Here is a 27,401-nt window from a genome sequence, read left to right as displayed (position 1 = left end):
TGGTGGTTCGGAGCCACTGGCCGAGCAGGCTACATGTAAACCATCCCACCCTCTGGCCGCTGTGGAAGGACGGGCACAGGTCTCTAAGAGTGGATGTGTGCGTCGTCACGGAGCCCTGGTGGCGCAGTGGGGGGCTGCTAACTGCAAGGTCAGCAGGTAGAAAACAACTGCCATCCGCGGGAGAAAGACAGGCTTCCTACTCCTGCAAAGAGTGACCGTCTCAGAAACTCAGGGGAGCAGGGCCACCCTGTCCTATAGGGTCCCGATGAGTTAGCAGTGCCTTGACGGCAGTGCGTTTAGTTTGGGGGTTTGTTGTTGTTGGTATAAATGTTCATCATGCTGTTACTTGGGTTGAATAAAAAGGGAGACTCCCCATGGGTGCCTCTCAGCAGAAGAGGGAAAGTGTTGGGCAAGTCATGTCTTTTTGTTGAAGAGAAAAAGCAAGTAGCATTTATAATACTATGTGTCCAAGCATGTACTTGTGGGTACACAGCGCTGTGTCAGTCTACACTAACGCTTTTGGAGGGACAGTCCCAATTTTGAACAATTTGTCCCACATCCCGCGGCATTTTTAAAAAGTCCCGGTTTTTGGAAAGAATGCACGACAAGCTAGGGAACAGCGGGAGAACGGGAAGGGAATCTACATACTACATAACGCCATTCAAAGAGCTGCTGATTTGTTGCCTGTAGATGTGGAAAATATTGTTATTAAAATATATTCTTATTTCTATATATACACTGTGCGTGTTGAAATGCTTAAAGAATTTTGTGAAACTGCGAAGTCGAATATCAGAAAATTCTTGGATACGGTAAAATTCTTGGATACACGCTGTTTAGCTCTTTTGCCAGCTGTCGAAAGAATTTTGGAAATATACGATCCTTTGAAATCCTACTTTCTATCACAAGATAAATGTCCTAGAATTTTAGAAGAGGTTTTTGGGAAAAAACCTTAAAAAATTTGGCTAGAATTTGTACACAATCAAGCAGCTCTTTTTCAAAATGCTATAAAACGTATTGAAGGTGACAAAATTCCAGTAATTGAAGTAGCAAATGAAGTTAATAATTTAAAATTTCAGTGTCAAGACCAGTTAGAACATAACTTTCTTCCGCTAACTATCCGTAATAGTATAAGCCAGCTAGCAGAACAAGGGGCAATAAATCGTGCAGATATTATGAATCGCATTAAAAAGTTCTATAGTAACTGCATAGATTATTTAGAGGAGTGGACGGTACATTACAGTGATATTGAACATATTCATTGGGTTACATTAAAACAAGAACTTAATTGGAATGATGTGCAAAAATCATTCGATCATATTACTCAAAATTTCCCATATAGTAATATTTCCAAAAATGATCTTTTTAATGAGGAGAGGTTAAATCTTGGGCATCAGCAAAAATCACAACAGAGAACAAATGGTTAGAAATATTTCATCATTTTGAAACAAACTATGTTCCATACAAGAATGCACTAAAAATTGTGGAATACGCGCTGTCCTTACCAGGAACTTATGCTGCGACTGAACACGTTTGTTTTTTTTTCCCTATGGTAAATAAAGTGTGGACATCAGAAAAATCACAATTAAGTGTTGAGACTTTGAAAGCTATTTTATGTGTGAAATATAATTTAGCAAATTCTTGTGAAAAATTTCATAAACAACAGCAATCTACTAAAAAAATTCACTCAAATGAGAAATATGCCGAAGAATAAAATAATACTACACATAATTTTAACATATTTTATTTGTAAATTATACTTATGTTGAAATTTTTTAAAATAGTACAATACTATTTTTGTGTTCTATGAAAATTTTTGTTGCTCCATATAGACCAAATTTTTTATCAAGAACCCACCCACCCCACCCCGGTCAATGGTGTCCCGCTGTACCAATGTTAAAATCTGATCACCTTAGTCTACACGTGTGCATATCTTTTTTAAAAGCCTCCGTATCCTTGGTGGTGGAGGCCTGGTGGTGTAGTGGTTATGCATTGGGCAGCTAACTGCAAGGTCGGCAGTTCTAAACCACCAGCTGCTCCTTGAGAGAAAGACAGGGTTTTCTACTCCCATAAAGAGTCTTGGAAACCAACAGGGTTGGTCCTCTGTCCTCCAGGGTTGCCATGAGTTAAAGTCAACTCCGTGGCAGAGAGAGAGAGAGAGAGAGAGAGAGAGAGAGAGAGAGAGAGAGAGAGAGAGAGAGAGAGAGAGAGAGAGAGACAGAGAGAGACACGCTGACCGACCTTGGAGGTAAGGGAGGAGGGACAAGAGGGAGGAGACCTGGCTGTGTTCCACACAGGACTGTTGTTTGCATCAGCCAGCGAGTGCTCTTTCTGTGGCTGATTGGAACAGCCCAGCGTTCTCCCAGGCCGTGGACGGTGGGAAGCAGGGCCAGGCTCCGAGCAGTGCTTGTGTCCCCTAGGAGCTGAACAGGACGTGCCGGGCCATGCAGCAGCGCATCGTGGAGCTCATCTCCCGAGTATCCAACGAGGAGGTCACCGAGGAGCTGCTGCACGTGAACGACGACCTCAACAACGTCTTCCTGCGCTACGAGAGGTGGGCCAGGCTCTGCTCCCTGTCCCCTGAGGACACTGTTGCCATAACACAGGGCTTGTTTCACCAACACAGCAGAGGGATGAGAGTGGGAAATGCTCGCCAGAGATGCTCATTTGTTCCCAGGTGACAGGGAAAAGTCCCCCTGGGAGCGCGCAGCAAGAAGCTGATGGAAGAATTAGGCTCTGCCCTTTGTAAGCCTGCGGCTGCTCTGCTTCCCCTACCTGGCCCCAGGAGGGTGGGGCTGCTGCACCTGCTGCTTTGATGGCCTTCTGAATGTGGAAAGGATTAAAGGAATTAAAAAAAAGTACTAAGAAAAAGGGTTTCCTCTTCCCCATCTTTTAAGGAAAAATAGCATTTTCTTTTCAAATGCCAGTGTGTTTTGAGTGCAGGAGATGTGGGCAGGCTAAGTGTTCAGAAGCAGTTGCTTGGGGACCCAACACTCTTTTCATTGCTTGCTGCAGCCAAATGAATTTTGGAGATAACAAGCCTTCTCCAGAGCCTCGTCTTGGGGGGAGAAGCTGAACCTCGTGCAGAGAGAGGTGTTAAAGAGGAGGTACCAATGGCGAGTTGCACTCCCAGCTCCTCACCTGGTGGGTGCTCTGGGGTAGGCTGTCCCCATTGCCCCATGTGACAAGCAGCCTCTCCTGACAAAGACAAGGCGCAGGAGGCAGGAGACCTTGGGTTGGGGTGTCCTGGCCCCTTTGTTGGTACCAGGTGACTCACAGCTTATTTGCATGCTTGGTGAGGGTGTTCACCAGCATCAGTGGGTTCAGTGAGACAGAAACGTGGATTTGCATAACGCTTTGGGGTGCAGAGGGTGACTTTGTTGTGATTGTCACAGCCATGGGTTTTGTCTCAGCTTTCTAATGTGTAAGTAGGACAGAGGGGCCTGTGCCCATTTAACAGATGAAGAAACCTCTACCCTTTATGAGATCCTGGGGCCACCAGGAGGTCCCACGGTCCGTGGAGAGCAGGAGCAGGTCTGCTGAACCCTGACTCCCAGCCAAGCCCCGTTTGTCCCCCATGGGGTTGCAGTTTCTCCATCGGGTAGATTCTGACTCACAGTGACCCTTCAGGACAGGGGTGGAACTGCCCCTGGGGGTCTTCGAGACTGTTAACTCTTTGTGGGGGTAGAAAGAGTTCTCTTTCACCGGCAGAGCTGCGGGTGCTTTGGGACTGCTGCCCTTGCCGTGAGCAGCCCGACCCGACACAGCCAGGGCTAGTATGGGCAGTGTCACCCCAAAGCATGCTAGTCCCACAGTTAAGAGAGATCCAAGGACGGGGCCTGGGACTGCTGTCCCAGGTGTCAGCACAATGCCAGTGCTCTGAAGAAAATGTCCCTTCAAGACAGTGAGGGCGAGGTGCCCACGCCTTAGAGACATTCCAGACATTCCACTGGCCTGTTCTTCTTGTAAAGAGGGCTTGAAAGTACTACTTATAGCCACAGTCACCAGACACTGCCTGGCTTCCTTTGCTCAGCCGGGGCACCCAGGGACCAGCACAGAGCAGCAGATCCCACCGCAAGCCCCTGCTCTGGCCCCATCTGCAGGCGCCTTGCAGCTGCTTCTTGGCCCAGGGCACTGAGGGGTGTTTCAATACAAGGGCAGACATTTACTGCCCCCTCACCAGCTCTCCCCCTGAAGCTTTCATGTTCTGCACCTGGTCAGAGTGCGACGAGGCATAGGAGGAGACCTGCCGTGGCTGCTCAAAGCCAAGCCCCTCCATGGCTGACCGGCTGGGGCAGAGGAAGCTCCCACAGCCCACCCTGTTCCTGGCAGCAGCCCCGCACTGACTGCTCTGTCGAGAGCTTTCTGCCAGACGATGGCCAGAGCCCAAGCCTGCCCTCCTCCTCGTGCCCCTTCACAGCCCTGCCAGTGTAAGCAAATGATCGCCCAGGAAGTAGCGCCCCTTTCTCCAGGCCCCAGAAGTCGAGGACATTTTAGAGACTTGAGCACTCTGTGAACTCGGAAGGTTGTGGTGACTAGACAGACATCGGAGACAGCCTTGGTGAGGAGGCAAGGCAAGAGGGGCTTCCTGGGTCCAGGTCAGGGGTGACTGATGAGGCTTCTTATCACAGCTTCCTTCCTGACCCGCACACAGGGTGCCCACGTGAGAGGCGGGTCTCTCTGTGTGTGTGACTGCCCCTTGCCCCGTCCCCACTCCGACATGCAACACGTTGGCCTCCTTTCTGAGAGCCTTTGCCTGGCTGGCCTCTCAGCACCTGAGCGGTCCCATCCTGGGAGTCCTGTGCGGACCACAGACAGCCACCTCGCCCCTAACCTCGGCCTCTCCTTCCCCTCTAGGTTTGAACGATACAGGTCAGGTCTCTCTGGACAAAAGGCCACTAATGGAGTAAGTATTCTTCCAGAATGCCCTCAGTGCCTGAGGCGGGGCCGCATCCGCTGCACAGCTGTCAGGGAGACCCGCCTCTGTCAGGCCGCACCTCAGTCTGTCTTTCTGATGGAAGGGCCAGCGGTCACACCCCAGTGGTGGTAGGGCAGCCAGCGCTGAGCAGAGAATTACGGTTCCAGTGGTCCTGGTGACTGCTTGACTCAGCCATCCTGCAGTGCAGGGGAGAGTGGTGGGCTGGGCTCACGAGCACGCACACAGTTGCTCACAGTCACACACACTCACAGCCACACATAGTCACTCATAGTCACACACACATTCAGTCACAGAAAGTCACTCACACTCACAGCCGCACACACTCAGTCACACACACCCCCGCAGTCACACTCACACATAGTCACTCACACTCGCAGCCACACAGTCACTCACACTCACAGTTACACTTAGCCACTCGCACTCGCAGTTACTTGCGCTCGCAGTCACACACGCTCAGTCACACACTCATAGTTGCACACACTCACTTGCAGTCACATACCCCCACGGTCACACACTCGGTCACAAGACACACACTCATAATCCCACACTCGCGCACACACATACACAGACCCTGATAGTGGCTGAGTGCCCCAACCTGGCATCTGTGTTGGTGCCACAGTTGTTGCTTCTCAGGAAACCCTGTGACCCAGGACTCGGGCTCACCACGGGTCTCCCATCTCACAGGTCCTGAACGAGGTGACCGAAGACAACCTGATCGACCTGGGGCCCGGCTCTCCAGCTGTGGTCAGCCCCATGGTCGGAACCACAGCGCCACCGTGCACACTTTCCTCCCAGCTGGCAGGCTTGGGTGAGTGTTGGCTGGGCCCCGCTTCCCGTTACCTTCTGCAGGCCCTTCCCTGCCCTTCCCTCTCTGTTGAAAGGCCTGGGGGCTCCTTTTGAGGAATCCGTGTGTAAGTGTGTTCCTGAGCCCTAGCCAATTCCATGACCTTCCTTGTCAGGGGAAGCTAGCCCCTAACACCTCATTACGGGTCCTGTAGGTGCAATTGTACAGCGATAATAAGTAAAGATTATAGTAAAGTCATAGAGAGCATGAGAGATAGAAGAGAGATTGAAGTAACAGAGTCAGACACAATTCATGGTAGCATGCTCACCTCAGCCCCGCTTGGTGGTCCACGTGGAGGAAGAGAGTCTTTAATGCTAGCCCAGGCTTTTATATTCTCTGGGGTCGTGCAAGCCCCCTAATTACAGGTGAGGACATACGTCACAGGAAGGGGTTGTGCTATAGGTAATACAGTAATGGGAGGGGGTGATCTAGGGAAATAAACACAATAGGAAGAGGAGGGATTGGGGGTATACATGTGGCAAGATGGGCGGATCCTAGATACAGGATGGCAGCCTAACCTTGGATGTCACAGAGCTGGTTTGGCCTGTTCCCTGGCTCAACTGATAGAGACCATTATCTGTGGGGTGTGAACTTCACCTACAGGAACCAAGCTAATGGCCACAGGCCTCAGGGAGAAGTAATCAATTGTCCCCAGTAGCTGGGAGCAGGCCTACCCTGTAGTCTGGTGACTAACTGCCCTCAGGGAGGATGTCTGTAAACATCTGGCCTCCCCCCACACTTCACAGCATAACTTCTTTTGGAAACCTAAAGTTTAACCCTGTGTGGTTGGGGATCAGGCCTGGAAGGTGGTTGATTTGTTTTGCATTAAGAAAAGCAGCCTGCTAAGTTTTATCTAGAATGCTCTCTCTATGGTTGAAGCGATTTATGTTTCTGTATCAAGTAGGCTGAGGATAGCAAATAGATTTCAGCCCAGTCGCTGATTGGAGCTCAGGATTGAGAAGGACGCTAAAGCCCTGCCTGTACAGGGCTCAAGAAAAACTCTGTGTGATTGGCAACGTCTCCTTGGCTGGGGACCAGGAAATGGCAGCACTTGCACATTCGCTGTCCTTGAGCCGTAATATCTACCCGAACGCTCCATTCACCCTTTGTCCACACACTGCATGCATTCCATGGGGACCAAACCCACTGCCACCAGCTGATCCGGCTCACAGGGACCCACTAGCATTTCCGAGGCTGCCATGATGTACAGCAGTTGGCTTCGTCTTTCTCCCCCAAAGCCGCTGGTGGGTCTGAACTGCTGGCCTTGCAGCTAGCCGTCCAGTGCTTTGTTTCTAGATGCCGTAAGTGCTCCGGATAATGCCCATTTATAACTGAACTAAAATTACCATCGTAAAGTAATGGGCCTGGCCCCCTCAAAATTCCTTTCTCTATCCTGTTTTCATTCTTCTCACAGTCCTCTTGCTACTTTTGAGCTGTCTCTGCTGAGGGAAGCTTTGACTGAGCACTGGTGGCTGGTGGGCTGCTAGCCGCAGGTCTGCGCTTCAGACCCGTAAAGCTTCACCGCCTCAGGAACCCGAGGGGCAGTTCGGATTGGCCCTAGAGGCTGCTGAGGTGGCAGTGATATCAGAAGCCTTCATTCTAGCAGGGCCGGAGCTTGTGTATCTGCAGCCACTGTCCCTTGGAAATGGGCTTGTGTGCCTGGGAGCCAGGCAGCTTCTGGGCGCCAGACTTGACCTTGAAAACTCAGGTTGGGTTCTGCCACTGCCTTCTTAAGAGCTGCCTCAGGCTTCACCCCTCAGCTCCTGTCCCTGCCAGCTGACGTTTAGTGTCAGCCCGGGGGCCCCACCCTCCACTCACCTCTCCCATGGCTCCCTCTGCAGGGGGGTGCTCTGGGGGTGACTGAGGAAACTCCACCACAGAGCTGCGCCCCTGAGCCCCCGTGAAGTTGAGAGTCCACACGTATTCTTCCCCTCCTCTGGCTTGTCTTGCCCCACAGACTTGGGGACAGACAGTGTCAGTGGCACCCTCAGCTCACTCCAGCAGTGTCACCCCCGTGACGGCTTCGACACGTTTGCGCAGACGAGAGGGAATTCCTTGGCTGAACAACACAAGATGTATGTGGGGCCCTTTCATTGGTTCTCTAATGATACTGGGGGCGGGGGGGGGGGTGGGACTGGCCCAGGCTGAATCCCAAGCAACACAAAGAGGCCTTGATTGACCAGGCCCTGGGCCACCAGGGGCTTTACGATGCAGAGACATGGGACATGGCATTTGGGGCGCATACTGAGGGACTGTCAGCCCGCCCCTGCCTCTGCTACCTCTGGACTGATGCTCACTGGTTTCTCCATCCGTCCCAAGGGCAGGATGCTCCTTTCTCCCTCTGCCTTTTGCTGCCGCTGCTGCACAACGCAGACTCCCGCGGCCAGCTGCGTGCCCCAGAAGTTTGGAGGCAGGCAGGGCTAGCCAGGCAAGGACAGACCTGGTCCTGGCAGCAAGGGTCCCTGGGCCAAGTAGTCAGGGCACAGCTCCCTGCTTCAGTGCTGACCAGGTGAGCCCTGTGGGAAGGGGGGGAGTAGATAGCCCCTGCCCCTGCAGGCAGCACATGCTGGGAGAATCCCATTCGCCCTAAGCACTGGCAAGGAGACCCCTTTCTGGAGGACCTGACTTCCGGCCCTCCACTCTGAGTCCTACACTCAAGAATACACAAGGCCCCCTGTGCCCTTCATCGACAAAAACTGCTTTTCATATACCAAAAGGAGTTGGGTGTCCGAGGATGAGACTCCCACCCCCCACAGTAGGTGGCAGCCTCAGATCCCAGCCCATGAGGCCACATTTCTCACTACCAAGGCTGCTGGCTTCAAAATAAGAATGAATAGGACTTGGCTGGATTGAGCCCCTCCCCCAATTGATTGGCTGGATTGACACCCTGCCACTGAGCTTTAGTGATGTTCCAGGATTGTTACTCAGGAGCAAGAAATGGGATCGAACAATGACAGATCCCCGAGAAGGCCGGGTGGGGCCAGTCTAGCGCCTCAGCTCCCCACAGTCTAGAGCTTGCACCTCTGCCCAGACAGGCCCAGGATGTTCCCCTGGCTGCCTTTGAGGAGGGTGCTGCAAACCACCTGGGGGGTGTCTTATGCTTTCTGTGCTGCTGTCCCCAGGGTGACCTACGAGGATCCACAGGCAATCGGGGGACTGGCTTCGTCACTAGACAGTCGGAAACAGAGCTCCGAAGCGGTATGTCTTTCTTTAACTCTGCTTTTGGGGCTGGTGTCCTCCAGTGAGAAGTCGGCAGTGTGGTGAAACCGCTGGATCCTGGAGCAGAAGGGGCTGGAACTGAGGGCAGGGACACACCAGGGAGAGGCCTGGTCCAAGAGTGCTGCCCAGCCCCAAAGCCTGAAGGTCCCGTGAGGAGGGAACAAGCCACCTAGAGGGTCTGACGTAGGGCCTACTGGTGCTACCTGAGAGGCTCCAAGGGAGGCCCTTTCTCCAATGAGCTCTGGCACAGTGGCTGCTGGTCTGAGCCCCGTGACAGTGACTCGGTGCTGCCTGTCCAAGAGTACCAGCCCACTGAGGGCAGGGTGTGAGCATGGCCAAGCAGGGTAGCGAGCGGTGGGCCTCCAGAGGGGCCTGGTCTGGGGGGAGCAGAATTGAAGGGGGAGACGTGGAATTGGAGATGAGTGCTCACTTGAGTGCATCGTGTCTTTAAGACATCAGGTCATTGCAAGGACGTGTGTGAATGCGTGTCAGAGTGTAGATGGTCAGGGAGGGGTGGCTATCAGGAGCCCCCTTCAGAGGCTCTCCACTGGCCATGGGGGCAGGGGGTCTGCACGGAGCCTCCTGCCCCTCAGGGTTCTTCTGTGGCCCGTGTCTGAGACTGGGCTTTACAGGCGGCAGTGCGTGTCCAGTTTCCATGGGAAAGCTCACCTGGGAGACCGGGTCTTTCTGTCCAGGCCTGGTGGCAGAGTGGTTACACGCTGGGCTGCTGACCTCACCAGTTTCTAACCGCCAGCCACCCTTTCAGGAGGAAAACGGGGCTTTCTACTCCCATAACGAGTCACGGTCTCAGAAGCCCACAGGGGCAGTTCTGTAGGGTCACTGTGAGTTGGCATCGACTCGGTGGCAGTGAGCGTGAGTTGATCCTGAGAGATGAGGGGTGTGGCCCTTGGGAGTAGGCACTGGGCAGCACAGACTGCCAGCCTGAAGCCTGGTCTGTCCGCGGTCCCTCAGCACCTGTCTTCCCACAGAAGGGCCTAGAGTGGGGTTCCCAGAAGATGTGTGATGACCATGGCCCTGTGCCTTTTACTCAGCACCCAAGTGCCCTCACCGCTGCCCTGGCAGGGCTTGCGAGAGCCTGCTGAGGGCTACCAATGCACTGCCTGGTGAGGACGCCCCTCCCCCAGGCGAATGCTAGCCCGGGCCACCTCATTTGTTACCCAGGCTGTCTGTAGGTCTATCAGGGTGTGTCCTTATGTGGCCCTGCTGTTATCAGTGCCCCTGCAGGGATCCTGGTCAGAGGGCCCACCCAGGGATGGGACCAACTTCAGACCTGCACCCTTTGGAAGCAAGTGGGCTCAGCCCTGCTGCTTCTCAAAGGTCCCCTTAGCACCAGCAGGCTTACCTGTGGACATGAGGTTTTAAGACCCTTTCTTCATGTTTACTGCTTGCCATGGCAGTGCCACCCATGCCCAAGGCCTTAGAGGTGCCAGGAGCCGAGTGGTGTGTACAAACACATGTGTGAGTGGTGATGGGTACCTTCAGACTATGGTCATGGGTCTTCAAGCCAGGCTGGCCCAGAAGTGAACACAACTGGGCAAGGCAGGATCTAGGAGCACGGAGAAGAAGAGGAAGCCGTGTTACAGCACCGGCTGCGTGAGGGCAACCAGATCATAGTCCCAGCTCTCAGTGTTCCACCTTGGAGGGAAAAAGAAGGCAGTGAAAAGATGCTAAACTCGGCTGTCAGGTTAGGGGTTTAGCGAAAGACTATGGCAGTAAGTAGAAAGGAGGACAAAGAGGACACTGCTAGAAAAAGTGACATGTCATTGTGAAAGCGGGTTCTTTCCAAAGGCTGCTTCCTGCTGACCCTGACGCAGGCCCCGCCTGCCCTCGCTCGCCCCTTGGAGGCCCTCTGGGGAGGCATCAACAGAAGTGTCTGTTGGGGTTCTTTGCTTGCTAAACTTTCTCTCTCTTTTTTCCCTCCAGGCAGGTAATAGGGGCAGGGAGGGAGGCATATGGGGTTGCATTTCCTCGTGTGACAGTCTGCCAACTCTGAACTGGGCTTTTCTGTCACCACAATATGTGCTCTTGACTTATTTGTCCCGGGTCTTGCCGTGACTTTTGTGTCCTCGGCCCAGCAGAGAAGTAAAGGTGTGGACTTTGACCTGGAGCCTATAGACACCTGGCTAATAACCCAAGGAATGGTGAGAGTTCACCAGCAGCGCCGGCCTGTCTACCCAGCCCCTTACCTGTGTAACAGTCCATTGTCCCCCTGCAGCCTGCCGAACCAGACAGTACAAGGCCACTGTCCTCCCCACCGGGATGCCCTATTTCACCAAGGGCAGGCCAGGAAGTGCCTTGCTGGCTTTCAGCCAAGGCTGGTGACCTGGATCTCAAGGGTCTGGGCCATTTGGGCAGCAGGGGGTGGGGGCAGGGGCGGGGCAACCTTCCCTCCTTTTACTGTCTCTGGAGCTTTCCCCAGTGTTCGCTTTTCCAGGATGAGCACAGGCTCTGGGATGTGGGACTGTCCTGAAAGAACAGTGCCGCAGCCGGCCGGCCCTGTGCATCTGACACATTTTAGAACGCAGTTATTGATATCTGGACGCGAGAGCCCTTAGAAGACAGGCGCTCACCCCCCTGAACAGAATGATGATGGCACAGGGCCGAGTTTGGGGTGGGCACGGTCCATTGTCATCAAGCAGAGCTCTCCTGGCACAGAGACCTCATGTGAGGTTGCCTGGAGAAGAGGTGACCTCCCCCGGGGGTGTGCGGAGGAGAGTCCACGGCTCCCCCCGGATGAAGCAGTAGGGACCTCCGAGCTCTGCAGAGATGACCCAAAAGTGACCGTGTGGGCCTCTCTCCTGCAGGGGTGCCCCTCCGACCCGGGAAGGGGAGTAGAAGACAGTGGTGAAGGGCCTAGGCAATCCTGGGTGCTGGATCAGTAGTGGCCCAGGGACGGGCCCAAGCAGGTGGGCTGCCCATTACCTGGGCAGGGATGACCTGCATGCAAGGGTTTGGCTCTAGAAAGACCATCCAGACTATGGAGGAGGTGGCTGACTGGTCTAGCCATGCCCAGGTAGAGCAGCCCCACACCCACACCCCCCCTCCACCCCCACTCCAGCAGCAGCTGCAGTTCTGAGTGAGAAGGCCGTCCCGAGGAAGGCTGGCGGGGGCCCCTGCTTGCTGCTGGGGGGAAATGGTAGGCTCTGGTCTGTGCCAGGGCCTCAGAGCAAAGCTCCTAGAGACCATATCCACGCCAGTGTGCAAGCTGCTCGGGCCCCTTCCACGCGCCCTGTGCCTGCTAATCCTGCAAAACAGGATACTGCCTGTGGCAACTAGCCAGAGTGCAGCCGAAACGGAGACTGCTTCCACAGGCTGCCTCCCCACCTGTCGCCACACCAAGCTCCCATCCCCAGCCCCCCTGAAACATGCCCCATTAACAGCTAACCTGGCATCCTACCTGACTACCATTGTTTTATTTTGTTCTGTTTTGTTTTAAAACTATGCATATTAATCGCTTTGCCCTGGTCTTCATAATGTAGATGCCCTAACCCTTCCCAAAGGTCTCCGCTACAAATTCTTTACTTGGAAACTTTTTGTACAAGCCCCGGTTAGCCGCTTCCTCACAGTGGGGGTGGTAAGTGAACCGTTGGAGGGAGGCTCACGCAGCCTCTCGGAGGTTGCCCACCAGAGCTGCCGACGTCCATTAGGTTTCCTGGTGGGTCTGGGACTGTGCAGGGGAGGGGCTCTTCAGGGCTGCCAGTGCAGGTGATGTCCAACGCAGAAGTGGACTGGCAACACCAGAGTTGTAGCAGTGAGCTGCCCATTGGATCCCAGTGGCCTTTGGGATGATCCTGGGTGGTGTTCGGGTGCTCCTGCCCACCTTCTTTCTCTTGGGGAGCATCTATTAGCATCTCCCAGCTGGTCCTTAGCTGGCGTGGGTCGGGGGGGGTGTCTCTGAGATGATGGTAGCGTCCAGAAAGATGCCCTGATTTGAGTGACTATGTGTCACCACCGAACAGAATGGGCTGGGAAAGAGCCTAGGTCTGTGGGGTGTAGCCACCTAGCTAAGGTCCCCTCAGGACAGGTGTCCCTCCTGACATGATTCTGAGCCACCCGGAAACTTTTTGTACACACCCACGTGAGAGAGACCCACAGCCTGCAGTCCCTATCTGCAGCTCCGGCATCCGAGGGGCACCCCTCCTTTTGCACTCGGGGTCCAGGCAGGCCGCATCCAGCCTTATACTGCACAGCCCAGCAGCAGCCCTGCCTGGCCGCCCAGGGAGATGGCCTGAATCTCCTGCCGTCCCTCCCGGCTTTACACCTCGCTGATGACTGTGCCTCTGCCCTCTGCCACACCTTCTCCTGCAAACCCTTCAACACCCCTTCAGCCTGCGCTGCTGCCTGACAGAACGCAAAATCCATGGCTCCCTGCTGGGCTGGCCCCTCACCGACAGATGGGAGAAACCAAGGCCTCAGAGAGGTTGTTGCCCTGCCCAGCCCCCAACAACGCAGCGCCTTCTCCTCGCCAGCCTGACACAGGACTGCCTCTTCCTCCTGCACAATCCGCTGAGTATGTTCAGCCTGCGTCTGAGCACACCTACTTCAGGAGAAGAAACTTCGCCCTGTTGTAATACCTAAGGCATTCACTCACAGGGCAGGAGGCTTCTCAGCTAAGGCATTGTTTCCAACCACAAGAAGCTGAGCAGGAAGCTTAACCAGTAGCGGTGAGCCACAGGGATTCAGCCCTGAGGCCAGGTGCCCGTCACAATGGAAAGAGAATGTTGTGATCATTTTCCACCTCCCTGGATTTGGGAAAGAGAAGTACTACTCTGGAGGTCTGGGGCTGAGGGGTGCCAGTGGTAGACTTCTCGCCACTCCTTTGGGCCTGCGTCTGACTCCTGGCTAAGGCCCCTCGGGCGCAGCCCGCCGTGTGTATTGCTCTGTTGTCCAGCAAGCTTCCTCCGAAGAAGAAAGGCCTTGTCTGTGAAAAGCCTGTGGGTCACAGCAGTCCGCTCATGACCCACAGAGGGGTGACGCAGGGCGGACAGCACTCATCCCCCTGGCAAGAGGCCACCACCGTGCTGCCGGGCAGCCAACACCAGCCGAGAGTCGGGATTGGGAGTCCTCCAGTGCTGAAAGCCCAATGAGACTCGGCCGTGAACTTGCTTCACAGTTGACGGAACCAAAACGAAGGGAGCCAGCACCTGCCCTCTGCACCCTTGCCCTGACCCTCTGAGGCTCCTGGAGACCTGAGGGGCAGGCTGTCAGAGGAAGAAGTGGCCCGGCAGAGTGGTGGAGCAGCCTGCCCAGGGCCCTGCAGCCTGTGGGCCAGAGCCTGAGCACCACCCTTGCCCGGTGCCCTGCCACCGCCTCCTTCCTCTGAGCCTGGTTAGGAGCACCTGCAAGCGACCCGTCCTTAAGTGTTCGGCAACACGCTGTTTACTTGGCAAATCCAGGAGCAGGAGCGGGGTGAGCAGCGTGCCCGTCAGGAGCGTCTCAGATGCAGCGCTTATTTTCCGAGCACGCAGACTCTCGTGGGTCACCCTCAGAAAGGAAAGTGGGAGCATACCAAAAAGTCAAAGGGAAATCGAAAGGCTTTAAGGCCCATGACCCGCTGGGTGCCTTTCGCCAGCTTTTGCAATACGCGGAGAAGCCCTGCCCTGCCGGTGGGAATGAGGTGAAGCAACGCAGCGAGGCCCAGTGCACTTGCCCAGAGCAGCGGTGGTGGGCCTGACGGCGGGCATGGCGTTGCTGCCCGCTGCTGGCCTTGCGGACCAGGGGAGTTCATCAGGGGCTTTAGCATGTGCATCGTCCCAAGAATTCGTGTCAGGGAGTTAGGGTCCTTTGTGATGTAACCTTCTGACATCCCTGTTAGTCAAAAATAACAAGTGTCCTACCAGGGACAGCACCCCTACTGTGCCCACGATTGGCTTGGGCCTTCATTGCTGGGCTTGCAGCCAGGATCCCAAGTGCAGTCACCCAGGTGGTCAAAACAAGTCCTTGGAACAAGCTGAGGGCTTGGGCCAGGAGCACTAGGCGGGGCCACTGGTCACCCTGGTGGACCTCGGCCCCGCTGGGCTTGGAAGTCCCCTCTTCTACCCAGTGTGTGCCTAGCATACCCACAGCAGGTCTCCAGGAGAGAGGAGGGAGTCCCGGCAGGGCTGTGGTCCGAGTCCTGGGCGCGTCTGCTCAGGCCCTTTGTTAGGGACACGTAGCTTGATGAGGGGCAGCCATCGGACTGGCCTGATTCTAACCGCGGGCATCTCGCTGGTTGAGGCCCGATGCAACACTGGCATTTTTTCTCCTTGAAGAAGTGAGATTGCAAGCGAGTCCCTGAAGGCACTGCTGGATGCAAGGGAGGTGAAGAGCAGGTCGCCTTGGTGAAGGGCAGGCCGCTCATTTCTCCAGGCTGTGAGCCAACATCTCGTTAGTGCGCCTGCTCGGGGCTGTAGCTATCAGACAGCAACGGAAACATTCGCAGCCAGATGGATTGTTCCGAGTCCTGCCTAGGAGGCCCTATCAGGGGAACAGGGTGTCTGCTCCGCACCGGCGGGGGCCTCTCGGTTTGCTCTGAGACCAGCTGCCTCCCCCGCACCCCTGACGGTCCTCCAGTGAGCGGCTCCTTCTTCCCTGACCTCTGAAGCCCAGATGCCACTAAGAGCAGGAAGAAAGGATGGGACTAGAGGGAGCTGTTGCATTCAGGGCTGCTTCGTGATTGTCCCCAGAAGAGACACAAACAGGGCTCCTTTGTCATCACAGTCCACAGTCCCCTTTGTCATCAAAGCCCGGGTTTGTGCCATTTCTGTTGGTAGGGTGGCCGGCCGCCTCTGTCACGGGGTCTCAACCCTGGTGACAGTGCACACCTCTGCTTGGCGGGCCTTGCCTCCCACCCAGAAAGGCACCAGACAACATTTTGACATTGCTTCAGCTGGGCAAACCAGCTGGACCTAACTACAGCCTCCTGGGGCATCAGGCCCTGCCACCATGCTGGACACGTCCTGGGCTGGGCCAGACCGTGGGCAGAGGGCGGGGAGCACTCTGGCCTCTACACTCATGAGACTTAAGGGCCCTTTTGAAGATCTCTCAGTAAGTAAGGGCCCTGGTGGTGCTCCAAGGGAGAACGGCAGGCTTTCTACTCCCCTAGAGTTACGGTCTTGGAAACCCACAGGGGCAGCTCTGCCTTGCCCCACAGGGTCGCTGGGTGGCTGCGGGTTGGTTTTGCTGTTTGCAGACCTCTCCGTGTTAGGCTGCTAGCCACAGTGTCACCAAGGGCTCTTCGGGAGAAAGACGAGGTTTGTCAATTCCAGTAAAGATCAACCGTCCCCGAAGGAAGGTCTCCATGAGCCAGAACCAACCTGCTGGCAGTGGGTTTGGTCTCTGTGGCTCTCCTGGTGGCCGCCCAGCTACAGAGTAGAGCTGGGCCCTGTCCGGGTCGTTCAGGCCATGCCCAGGCCTGTCTTAAGGGGCCTCCCAGTGGATTGGAACCACCAACCTTTCCATTCGTAGTCTAGCACTTAACTGTGAGCACCACCTGGTCTTGCCGTAGTCTGCAGCTAAGGTCGCCCGGCACATGGGCTGGCCCGTAGTCAAAAAGTTCTCCATCTCAAGAATGAGTACGGTCACCCTCCCTCCCTTCCCCAGAACCCGCTGCCCAGCGCTGCTTCCCCTTGGCACCCTGTGCTCCACTGCCTTCTCCCCTGCGCTGCCTGTGTTGCCCTGTGCTGCAGTGCCGGCTGGTTTGTGTGCGTGTGTTTGCCATGTGTACTTTTGGTTTCATTTGGGGTGGTTTTGACGACTTTCTTTTGTCCTGGTGTGCTGTCTCCCTTCTCTGTGGCTGTGTGGCTGCCTGCCCCGCTGCTGATGGGCCCCAGATCCCCGTTGTGCAGTCCTCGGTCATGGACGACATTGAGGTGTGGCTCAGGACGGACCTGGTGAGACCCCTACGTGTGTGCTCTGTGTGCGGGGCTTGGGGGCCAGAGAGCTCTCTGAGGACCAGCCGTGGGCTGTCTCAGGGCCCTGTCTCGGGTGGGGCGAGGGGAGGACAGCCTGGGGCAGGCTCACGTTCTGCACAAGGTTTGGCAGCAGCCCCTGATGCCGAGGCTGGGGGAGGTCAGCTGTGATGGAGCACCTGCCATGGGCATCACCCGCTCAGGCCTCCCAGCTCAGTGGCGGGGCGTGCAGCTAGTCTGAGCAGAGCTGGGCCTGGCATCTGCTGAGCAGGATGGAAAACACGCTGCCTTTCCCCGGCTCCTTGCCAGCCTCCAGCATGTGCTTGGGCTGATCTTGTGCGGTTTTATTTTATTATAAAGTTTGCTTGCAAATGAGGCAGGAGCCTGGTTTGATTTTTGAGTCCCCCTCCCTACCCCTGGCTTCTGGCTTTTACGGCTTAGAGGAAGCCATGCCCAATGAGGGCGCCTCCATCCCAAGAGAAGGGGGGAGGTGAGGGTACGGCCCAGCTGTCACTGGCTCACAGCGAAAGCCACTGTGGGCGGTGCCTACCTATCCATCAAAGCACCTCCCTCGCCCTCCTGCTCCTGGCAGTCAGTCTGGGAGCGGCTCAGAGAGATTCTGCCTGCTCCCAGGCTGGCCAGATTCTCCCCAGATCTGGAATCTCCCAGCGGCCTCCCTCTCAGAGAACACATGGCCCGGACTGGCCCGTTGTGATCTGCCAGCCTGCCCCGCCCATGTCCCTCCTGGGGCGTGGGCCTCGGGCCAGGGCCACTGGCTACTCTGCGTCTCCCTCGCGGAGAGGTCAGACTTTCCCACTGCAGGGGAGAAAGCACCCCAAATGCCCGGAGAGGAGCATGTCCCACCTCAAGGGGGCTTCAGAGAGTTTGGGGGAAATGGAGTGAAAAGATCGTGGCATTTTTCTGGGAACTTTTTGAAGCCTCCTCACGTATCTTTCCCAAGGAGATGCCCTAAAAAGAAATAACTCCAGTCACAGAGAGAGGCCCAGCAGAAAGACCAAGCCCCTCACCTACCAGGACACCAAGGCCCAGAACAGAGAAAGGCCCTGCCCCGTAAGGCCACCCAGCAGGCTGTGAAAGAGCCAAGCCTCACCCCATCCCTGGCTGTGTCTGCCGGCTCTCCTCCTAGAAAGGCCCCAGGCCGTCCAATTCCCCAGAATACCCTGCTGAGCTCCACACGCTGGCAGTCTGAGCTGCCCCAGGAGCACTGGTGGCTGGCCGGGTCTCCACTGGAGCCTTTCCAGCTTCAGTGTAAGGGGAGATGCCTCGGATCCCGAGATGCAGAGCCAGGTGGGCATGGCCACGGCAGCTGGATCCTCCGGTAGCTGCCCCTGCCCCTTCCTGCAGGAGCCCCTAGGTTCTGACGGACTAAGAAGGTGCCCTTGGTGCCCTCCGCCTCGCCCAACAACTAGCCGCTCCTTAGCAAGGTTTTCCTTCTCAGCCCTTCCCGAGGAAGGCTGGGGCTCCAGAGCCATTCTGAGTGTGGAGTTTCTTCCCCTCCGGCAGGAAGAACGCCACTGTGTTGTTGGGACTCTGGGAGTGGGGACAGTGGGCAGTGGGCTCTGGGGTGGTGCAGCTCTGGGGCCTAATGCTCCTGTCTCTGCTTCGCTCACAGAAAGGTGACGACCCGGAGGAAGGGGTCACGAGTGAAGGTATGACCTCCATCCCCTGTTCCCCCACCCCCCAGTGTGCCTGGCTCTGTGCCCAGCGGCTGTCACAGCTAGGGCCCACCAGCCCTCATTCCAGTGAGGGAGTGAGATCAGAAGGGACGTGTGAGTGGGTCTGAGGAGGTGTGGACACAGACTGCCACCCATGCCCCCCATCAGCTTGGCCTCCTTTGAGTGCTCAAGGGTGTCTGCATAGGCGATGGCCACGGAGGCCCCTCCTGAGAGGGAGCCTGGCTGCTTCTGGAATCCAGCTGAACCCCCTTCTTCGCAGCCGTGTCTCCATCTCGCCCTCATTGCACCCCCTTCTCCCCTGTGTGCGGCCCTCTGACCTCTGTCGTCATCATCAGCTCCCCCAAGGGGCTCAGAGGGAACCGCAGCCCTCTGGCGGTCCACCTGGGAGAGGCGCTCATGTCTCTTCCTCCCCTCCTGCTGCCTCAGCTGCTCCCTTTGGTGGGGGCTGTTGGCGGTATGGGAGCAGAAACTCCAGCCTGCCCTCCTCCCCGCCCCCCTGTCCCAAGGCTGATGGGAAAGTGGAGAGCCTGCACATCAGTGGGTGGGGCTGGTCCCGGGGAAACTGTGTGGGGAGCCCCCTGTGATTCAGGAGGACTTGCCCTCTTTTGCCTTAGACCACGGATGCCCATGCCCGAGGCCCACTTGCTCATACCCCAGAGGAAGTGGAGATGGTGCCTAAGTGCCACTGCCTTCTGGCTTTCGCTGGCAGCTCTCTCCAGCCTGGCTTCTTTCCCTGGTGGCAAGCAGTGAGGGGCTCCTAGGGGCCAAGGGCAGTGTGGTGCCAGCGGGAGCCAGGAGATGGGTGGGGGTCCTGCAAGGAAACCCTGGAGAGACCAGGAACACATAGTAGAGGAGGTGGTTTAGACTCAGGGCGAGCCTCTGACTGCTCCTGCCTTTGCCCCGTTTTGTTTGCAGAATTTGATAAGTTCCTCGAAGAGCGAGCCAAAGCTGCTGAGATGGTCCCTGACCTCCCCTCCCCTCCGGCGGAGGCCCCCCCGCCAGCCTCGGCCCCCTCGGGCCGGAAGAAGCCTGAGCGGTCTGAGGATGCCCTCTTCGCCCTGTGAGCTGCTGTTAGGGTGTGCCTGTCCAGAGACCCCCGGGCAGCCAGTGTCCGGTCTCGCCCAGGCCCCGGCCCCTCCTCCCAGGCCCACACCCGTGTCTCCATGGAAACACCACTGTGTTTGCTCCCAGATTCCCACTCGTCAGGACCAACTTGCACCATCTTCATTTGGGGTGGGGGGCAGGGTGGGGAGGGGGCAGCCCCTTGGCTCACCACACTCCCTCAAGGCTGCTACAGATGGGCAGCCTTTGGGTGCTGTGTCTAGAGGAGGCCCTGGCTCCCCCACTGCCCACCTCTGCTCGCTTTCTTCTCGAGGGCTATGTGCTGCTGCTCTAGGGGAGCCAGGCCTGCAGGCATGCCCAGTCTGGGCTTCCCGCTCCGGCTGCTGTTCCCTGACAGGTGTCGCCCACAGCACCTGGCATGCCAGCACTTTAGAAGGTTCTATGGGGGTCCCTGTGTGGGACCTCTCACTTTCTGGACCACATCTCTGTCGCTGAGTTGCTTGCTCAGGCTTTAGGCCCTGCCAAAGCTGACTCCTGCAGGCTCCTGGCATGGAAGTGATTCAAGGGGACTACCAGGGCCGCCCCATCCCCTGGGCATGGCCACGCAGCACGCTGCCTGGTGCCTGCAGAGATCATTCGAAACACTACTAGCCAGACGCAGCCTGTACCCTCACCGCATCACGCAAGGGTCCCTCTCCAGAGGGATTTGTTTGGGAAGGCTTCCAGCACTCTTGGGTGCCCAGCCTGGGGCAGCCTGTGTCCCCCTGCTGCCAGAATGGCACCGCGGCCTTGCCCTGCTTCCGGACTCCTCCCACTCCAAGTCTCCCCGCTGGCTTGGGAGGCAGCAGAACCCAGGTCAAGCAGGCAACACCCTGCTGTCACCCCCTGCTCTCCTGGCTCTGACTGAAGGACATGGAGCTTGGCCCTGGTCTAGCCTGAGCACTCCCCCTCCCCCTAATGCTGCTGTCCCCTTATCAAGCAGCCCAGGCCACCCTGTGTCCTGACCCATAGCAGTGTCAGCCCGTCCCCTCCACCACCACCCATCATGCACCAGCTCAGGCAGACAAAGAGCCAGGGTCCGCACTGGGGAAAGCACTCAGGCTGGACTAGAGCTGAACACCCTTGGAGCAGGCTGCGGAGCGGTTCAGCAGCCGTGCCCACACTGACACGACTGCAGCCTCCTCTGGAGGGGCCATCTGGTGGTACCTCAGCCCCACACTGCCAGGATGCTCCATTCTCATTGTCATCCTGGGGCCCTGCCAGCCAGAGTTCAGTTGGACGCCCTTCCCTTTCCACCCTGGCCCGCACTGACTTCCTCCAGGGCTCTGCTTGGCACGCTGGTGAGCTAGCTTGATGCCAACTGCAGAGAGTGCTCAGGTGGCCTCGTGTGCCCAGCCCTGAGCTGTCTCAGTCTCTGCGGAGCTTGGGCACTACCCCTTTCCCACTCCCTCCATGGTCACCGTGGCCGTTCCACACTGCACACCACATTAGGAGACTCCCGGGACTGAGAGGAAGAGGGAGGGGAACACTTGCCCAGGGAGACTCCATCCCCGGGCCACAGTGGGGTGGCAGGAAGCCACTGACCCAAGCAGAGAAGTGGCCCCACTTCTGCTTGAATACCCAGGTCAAAGACAGCTGCCTTGAGGCAGGCTGGGGGGACTGCTTATGGCCGGAAGCCCTCACAGCGCCCAGTGCCTTGAGGGGGAGCCGGGCGGCCTGTGTACCTTTCCAGGGTTCCCTGAGATGCGGCACCTTGGGTATGGGGCTGCCCCAAGTCTGGCAGCATAGACCCTAGCTATGGGAGGGGCAGCACCCTTGCAGGAAATCCTGACCCTCCCAAACCCCCGTTTCCACAAGTGTTAGAAATAACAGATACAGTATGTACTTAATTACACTAAATTATTGCTGGGATCCTCCATAAGCACTAATTATACCTGATTATAGGTTAAAATATTTATTTTGTCAAAATATTTTCTTGGGGATGTGTTGAACCTGTTCTGTGTTCCTGTGTGCCGCGATGTGAACACTAACCCGCTCCTCTGGCCTGCCTTTCCGACCAGTGGGCAAGGACAGTCCGACCCACCTGGCATGCTGGGGACTGGCAGGCAGACGGAATGGCATTCCAGCACAAGAGGGCTTGCTGCTGGCCTGGGTCAGAGGGAAAGTGAGCATCTGTCTGTCTGTGCCAGCCTTCAGTGCAAACACCCCTGCTCTCTGAGGAGAGACCAGCCAGGACTGTCTGTCCACCCCCACCCCCACCCTCCGAGGTCCAAAACCAGGCAGGGCAGTGCTGGGGTGCTATGCCCCTCTGGTGCCGCCTCCAGGCTTGGCTGGGAGAGTGGTGGCGAGGGCTCTGGGTGACCTTGGACCCCCACAGCAGACCACACGCTGCTCCCCACTGTACCTCCCCTCACTCCACAGCCCCTCTTCTGCACAGGGTGCATCAGGGTGGGCTATGGCCATCCAGAGTCCCTGGCCCCCACGGCCCTAGAGATTGTGCTGTCGTGGTCGGTCTGGCTCCAGGCGTGCTGGAGACGGGGCAACTGTGACGTTCCCAAGGACTGCACTGAACCACGTGAGGCTTCTCGGGACTGGAGGGGCTGCTGGGGACAGGCACGTGTGGAGCTCATCGTCCGGAGGCCCCCGGAGCCTGGATGTCCTGTCTCTGTCATACGTGTCTGTGGACGGTCTATGTGCGATGCTCAGAGCCAGCCGCCCATCGGCCCCTTTCCGGTGCCGTCTCTCCAGTTTGGGTTCTTGCATGTAAAATACTCCTCAATAAAGAATAGGAGCACACCGGCCTCCCTGTGTGGTGACTGAGGAGTGACTGACTGGTTGGTGCACCTGCCAGTTATGTCTCCTTAAGCTGCTCCCGCCCCCTCCCAAGCTGGTGGACAGACCCTGGCCTGCCTGGGCCATTGGCTGTGGTGGCTGGGCCCCTGAGAGCAGGGGCTCATCTGTGGCTCCTCGGGAGGGGCAGGGCGGGGAGGGCACACACCCAGGCCCTTGAGCAAACGGGTGTGAGCTCTGCTCAGCCCTTCAGCTAGGTTTCACCAGAGGTCTGGGCATCTGACCCTGCAGAGTTTGTGAGTAGAGAAGTAGTTCTTGGCAAAGTAGTTTTGCGAGAGAATTCACACATCATGCAAACCCCTCGAGGGGCCCCGATGGCGTCACGTGGTGGCTGCTAGCTGCAAGGTCAGCAGTTCTAAAACCCCTGCTGCTCCACTGGAGAAAGACGGAGCTTTCCACGCCCGTAGAGTTGCCGTCTCGGAAACCCACAGGGGCAGTTCTAACCCGTCCTTGTCGACTCCGTAGTGGTGAGTTCGTTTGGGGTTTGCGTACCAGCCGGTGTCTGTTGATGTGCAGACATCCCTGCACTTGAGAACATTTTCACCGTGCCGAACAGAAAGCGCCCCCTTTCAGAGTCCCCTTCATTCTTTGCCCAGCCCCACAGCCCCTCTGCGCCTTTGAAAAGGCTCTCCTCCTCGCGCCCTAACTTTGAAAGGGGCTCTCAGAGCCTAGAGGTGTGGAGGGTCATGGAGGGGTGGGTTGTGGGAAGCTTCTCAGAAAGGCTCAAGGGGTGGTGCCCTCACCTCCCTGGGTCCACGGCAGCCATGCAGAGCCACTGCTCAGGTGGAGGAGCAGCCCTGGAGGATGGAAACGTGTAGCTCAAACCCAGATCTCGGGCCCCCCGTCGGCCACAGAAGGGCAACAACACAGTTATGCCTGACCTGAACACCTGCCCTTTTAAGATGGTACCGCGAGATGAGGACCCTCTGCCAGGTGCAAGAGGCAGGTGGGTCCAGAGCTGGGGTGGGTCTACACCAACCCAAGCCAGAAACTGCAGCTGCCAGCTCCTTGCAGCCAGTTGTCTCCCTGGACACCAGGGAGCCCCGGAGGCGCCATCTGCTTCCGGCCAAATGAGGGGGAGAGGCTGCTCACTGTGTGTAAGTCAAAGTCTTGGAATCCCTGAGACTCCAGAGCTGGGTTCCTGAACTCCCCTGCACCCCGCCCCACACTGGGCACTGTGGGTGCCAGAAAAGGGCTAGGCTTATTCTGCTCTGCACAGGTCACCAGGATGCCCTGACACGCATGCGTGCTGCCAGCTTCTACAGAGCCTCCCAGGAGTCCACTGGTGTTCAAGGAAGAAACTCCTCGAGCCTACTTTCAAGAAGCTCACATCCTGGTTTCCAGATGACGGGATTCTCAGCATCGGAGCCCTCATGGAGCCTATAGGACGGGAGGCTCTGGGGCAGCAGCCAGGCCTGCAGCAGGAACAGGCAGGTCAGCTAGAGAAGGATCCAACAGGCCAGCAGTGCCCAGGAGGGACCTCAGGACTTCTAGTTAGTCCTCACCAAGGGGCATAGTTCCTCAATACACTGGCTAATCGTTGTTCCTAAAGGGGACTTGTAAAGTTATTCTTAAGGGGTGCAGTAAAGGGGAAGGGACAGAGGCCGACCCTCAGCAAGATGGGCTCAAACATCACAATCGTAACGAGGGGCAGGACTAGGCAGTGCTCCCTTCTGTTGTACGAGTCGGTGCATGGGTCACTAGGAGTCAGAGCAAAACAACAAAGGGGAGAGTCCTGTGGAGAGACAAATCTGGGAAAGGGCCAGATTAAAGTGCAGCGGTGGCAGCACTCCTCCGAGCTTGACCTCGTGGACATACACAGAACACTGCACCAAGCCTCAGCACACACAGTGCATTCTTTCCCGGTGCACACGCAACAGTCACTGGGAGAGACCGTATGTTCGGCCACAAAGCAAGCTTCTCGACATTAAAAACATGGAAAACGACAAATTATCTTCTCGGATCACAACACCGTACTATTAGAATTCAACAACATGAACACCAAGGGAGAAAAAAAATCAATCGAATACAGACTCCCACCCAACTTAAAAACTACTGGGTGATAGAATTTTTAAAAAGTAATGTCCTCAAAAAAAAGAAAGAAATGCCCTTGAATCAAATGAGAATGAAACAATGTACCCAAACCACTGAGAATCAGCAAAAGCAGCATTCAGTGAAATTCATAGCAATAAAGTGACACCTCAAGAAACAGTGAACTAAAATGAAGCCCTTCAACGAACAGCTCCAACAATTAGAAAAAGCAGCAAAATCAATCGAAAGTCACCGGAAGTAAAGAAAAAAATTGAGTACAAATAAACTGACAGAGTAGAATCAATGTACTGCTAGAAGTTGGTTCTTTGAGCGGATGAATAAAATTGACATACCACTGGCAAATCTAACAAAGAAAAAGGAGAAGATGCAGATAATATGACCAGAACCAACTAAAACAAGAGGATAACAAAGGAACTCTGATGGGGTAGTGGTTTAAACAGTAAGGTGCTGATCACAAGGTTGTTGGTTCAAGCCCACTAGTCCCTCTTTTGGAGAGAAGTGGAGCTATCTGCTCCCACAAAGATTTACCTGCTCAGCAGCCCCAACGAACAGTTCTACTCTGTCCTATAGGTTCTATGATTTGGAATTGATTCAAAGGCACTGGGTTTGGGTTAACAACAGAATACTAAGAACTGTACCCCCAACAAATTTGAGAACTGAAAGTCGACACATTTCTAGAAAAATATTATCTATCTAAATTAACTGTGGTAGTAATTAATCAGGTCATTAAAAAAACTCCCCTAAACAACAACAAAGCCTTGGCTCAAACAACTTCACTGGTGAATTATGCCAGATATTCAGATAGGAGCTGACACCAATTCTATGCAGACTATCCCAGAATATAAAAAAGGATAGAATATTCCAAAATTTGCTTTATGATTCAGCAATCATAACCTTGATATCCGAACCAGGCAAATATATAGCTGAGAAAGAAAACTGTGGACCAACATCCCTTATGAACATAAATGCAAAAGTAGGTCAACTGAATCCCAGTCCAATAGAATCCAAATGTATCCACAAAAGAAAAATCATCATGACTAAGTGGGATTCATACTAGGGATGCAACCAGGATGGTTCAACACTAAAATAAAATCAACATAATCCAGCATGTACATAAAACAAAATGAACCATATGATCTTATCAACCCACACAGAAGAGACATTTAATAAGACCTAACACCCATTCCTGATAAAAATGCTCAACAAAATAGTGAATGGAATGGAAATTCCTCAAACGTCAGTAAGGGTCTACATACAAAGTCAATGGGCAATGGATGGAGACCAGAAGCATTCCCCTTGTGCACAGAAATCAGACAAGGATGCCCTTGTTTAACGGTGTGCTGGAAGGCTTAGCCAGAGCTAGAAGGCAAAAAGAGAAAAGACATCCAAATTGGCAAAGAAGTAGTAAAACTATCATCATTTGCAGATAATATGATCCTATCCATAAAAAAGTCCCAAAGACTCAGCAAGAAAAATACTGGGACTTGGCGAAGTGACAGGGCACAAGATAACCGACAAGATCAATTGGATTACGCTAACAGAATTATGGCGGGGTGGTGCCGGGAGACAGCCAGGCTTCACTATGGCTTTCCAAAATGGGAGCAATTCGCTACCACCACCCCCATTTACACATAGCTTGGTTGCGACAGAAATGAGTTTAATCAGAAAGATATTTATTGACATACATAACTGAAATTTTCAGTTCCATCTTCAGGCCAGCGGCAGTACAAGGGTTGGCTTCAACCCCGTGTAACCCCCACACCTCAGATGGAATACTTAATGTTCATCAATTTTAATCATAGGATAATATGTGTTATGTTTTAAAATTGCTTAGATTACATGACTACTAAAAATTGTTTGTAAAATCATGCATTGAATTACATGATTAGTAGTTATTTGATCCTTTCCCCCTTGACTTTAATATCTTTTTTAAAGTTTTATTGATATATACCATATATACTCGTGTGTAAGCTGAAGTTTTCAGAACATTTTGATGCATTGTTTGTGGTAAAATTAGGTGCCTCGGCTGATATTCGGGTCAGCTTATACTCGAGTACTTACGGTCATTCACACCATATAATTCAATAGTTTAAACATATTGAAAAAGGTGTGCAACCATCGACACAATCCATTTAAAAATCTCGTCTTCATTTTTGTATTCATTAACTGCCCCATTCCCTGCCCCTGGCCATGCTTCTAAGAAACTTAATCCAATGACTGGCTCTATAGATTTACTTATCCTGGACTTCAATAAAGAAAAGCATATTAAAGCAACAATAACAACAAAAAAATCTCAATCCAAAAGAAAGCAGAAAATAAAAGTTAGAGCACATTTAAGTTAGGTCAAAAGAATGAATGAGAAGGTGTTACATTTTAACTTAAGGACAGCTGTGTTTGTCCACTTCTTCTGGCTGCCCGAGGCCACTCCCCAAGCCCAGTGGTCAGGGGGTTCACGGAGGCTTCAACCCTGTGGGCACCCCGCAAACGGTTCTTGTGTTTGTTTACACTGCCATCCATACCAAGCATAAACCTTTATTTTTTTTCTCATTCTTTCTCATTAATTACTTCATTCTTAAAAAAAATGAAGTTATTTTTTTAAGCTATTAAAGGAGGTTCACAAACACTAGTTGTGAACACACCAGGAAAGTTGAGTCAGGGACCATAGAAACACACTTAACAGTGAAAATACAGCCATGTGATTTGCACTGTTGTGATTGGTAACAATGACAGCTCTGACTGAAGGCATGGAAAGTCCAAAAAGCGAGGAAAACATCAGACAATCCCAATGGAGGAACATTCTACAGAACATCCAGTTCAGCATTCCTAAAACT

General features: G+C 54.7%; 1 protein-coding gene across 6 annotated transcripts in view; it reads left to right on the top strand.

Annotated features, from left to right (window-relative positions):
- The window catches only part of TOM1L2 (target of myb1 like 2 membrane trafficking protein), a 154,154-nt gene extending 131,690 nt beyond the window's left edge, over positions 1 to 22,464 (top strand). For 2 of the 6 annotated variants that reach the window (XM_075560960.1, XM_075560957.1), the window contains 9 exons: positions 2,418 to 2,551; positions 4,855 to 4,903; positions 5,621 to 5,744; positions 7,738 to 7,855; positions 8,903 to 8,978; positions 11,099 to 11,161; positions 16,832 to 16,891; positions 18,543 to 18,579; positions 19,522 to 22,464. In XM_075560960.1, the coding sequence (XP_075417075.1) occupies positions 2,418 to 2,551; positions 4,855 to 4,903; positions 5,621 to 5,744; positions 7,738 to 7,855; positions 8,903 to 8,978; positions 11,099 to 11,161; positions 16,832 to 16,891; positions 18,543 to 18,579; positions 19,522 to 19,670 (810 nt within the window). In that variant the 3' untranslated portion in view covers positions 19,671 to 22,464. The remainder of the gene's footprint in view (positions 1 to 2,417; positions 2,552 to 4,854; positions 4,904 to 5,620; positions 5,745 to 7,737; positions 7,856 to 8,902; positions 8,979 to 11,098; positions 11,162 to 16,831; positions 16,892 to 18,542; positions 18,580 to 19,521) is intronic. The other 4 variants (XM_075560961.1, XM_075560958.1, XM_075560962.1 and 1 more) reach the window with 2 other exon arrangements.
- The last annotated feature ends 4,937 nt before the right edge of the window (positions 22,465 to 27,401 follow it).

This window comes from Tenrec ecaudatus, chromosome 10 (assembly GCF_050624435.1).
Source record: "Tenrec ecaudatus isolate mTenEca1 chromosome 10, mTenEca1.hap1, whole genome shotgun sequence".
Classification (NCBI taxonomy): domain Eukaryota; kingdom Metazoa; phylum Chordata; class Mammalia; order Afrosoricida; family Tenrecidae; genus Tenrec; species Tenrec ecaudatus.
This window is presented reverse-complemented; position numbering and strand designations above follow the sequence as displayed.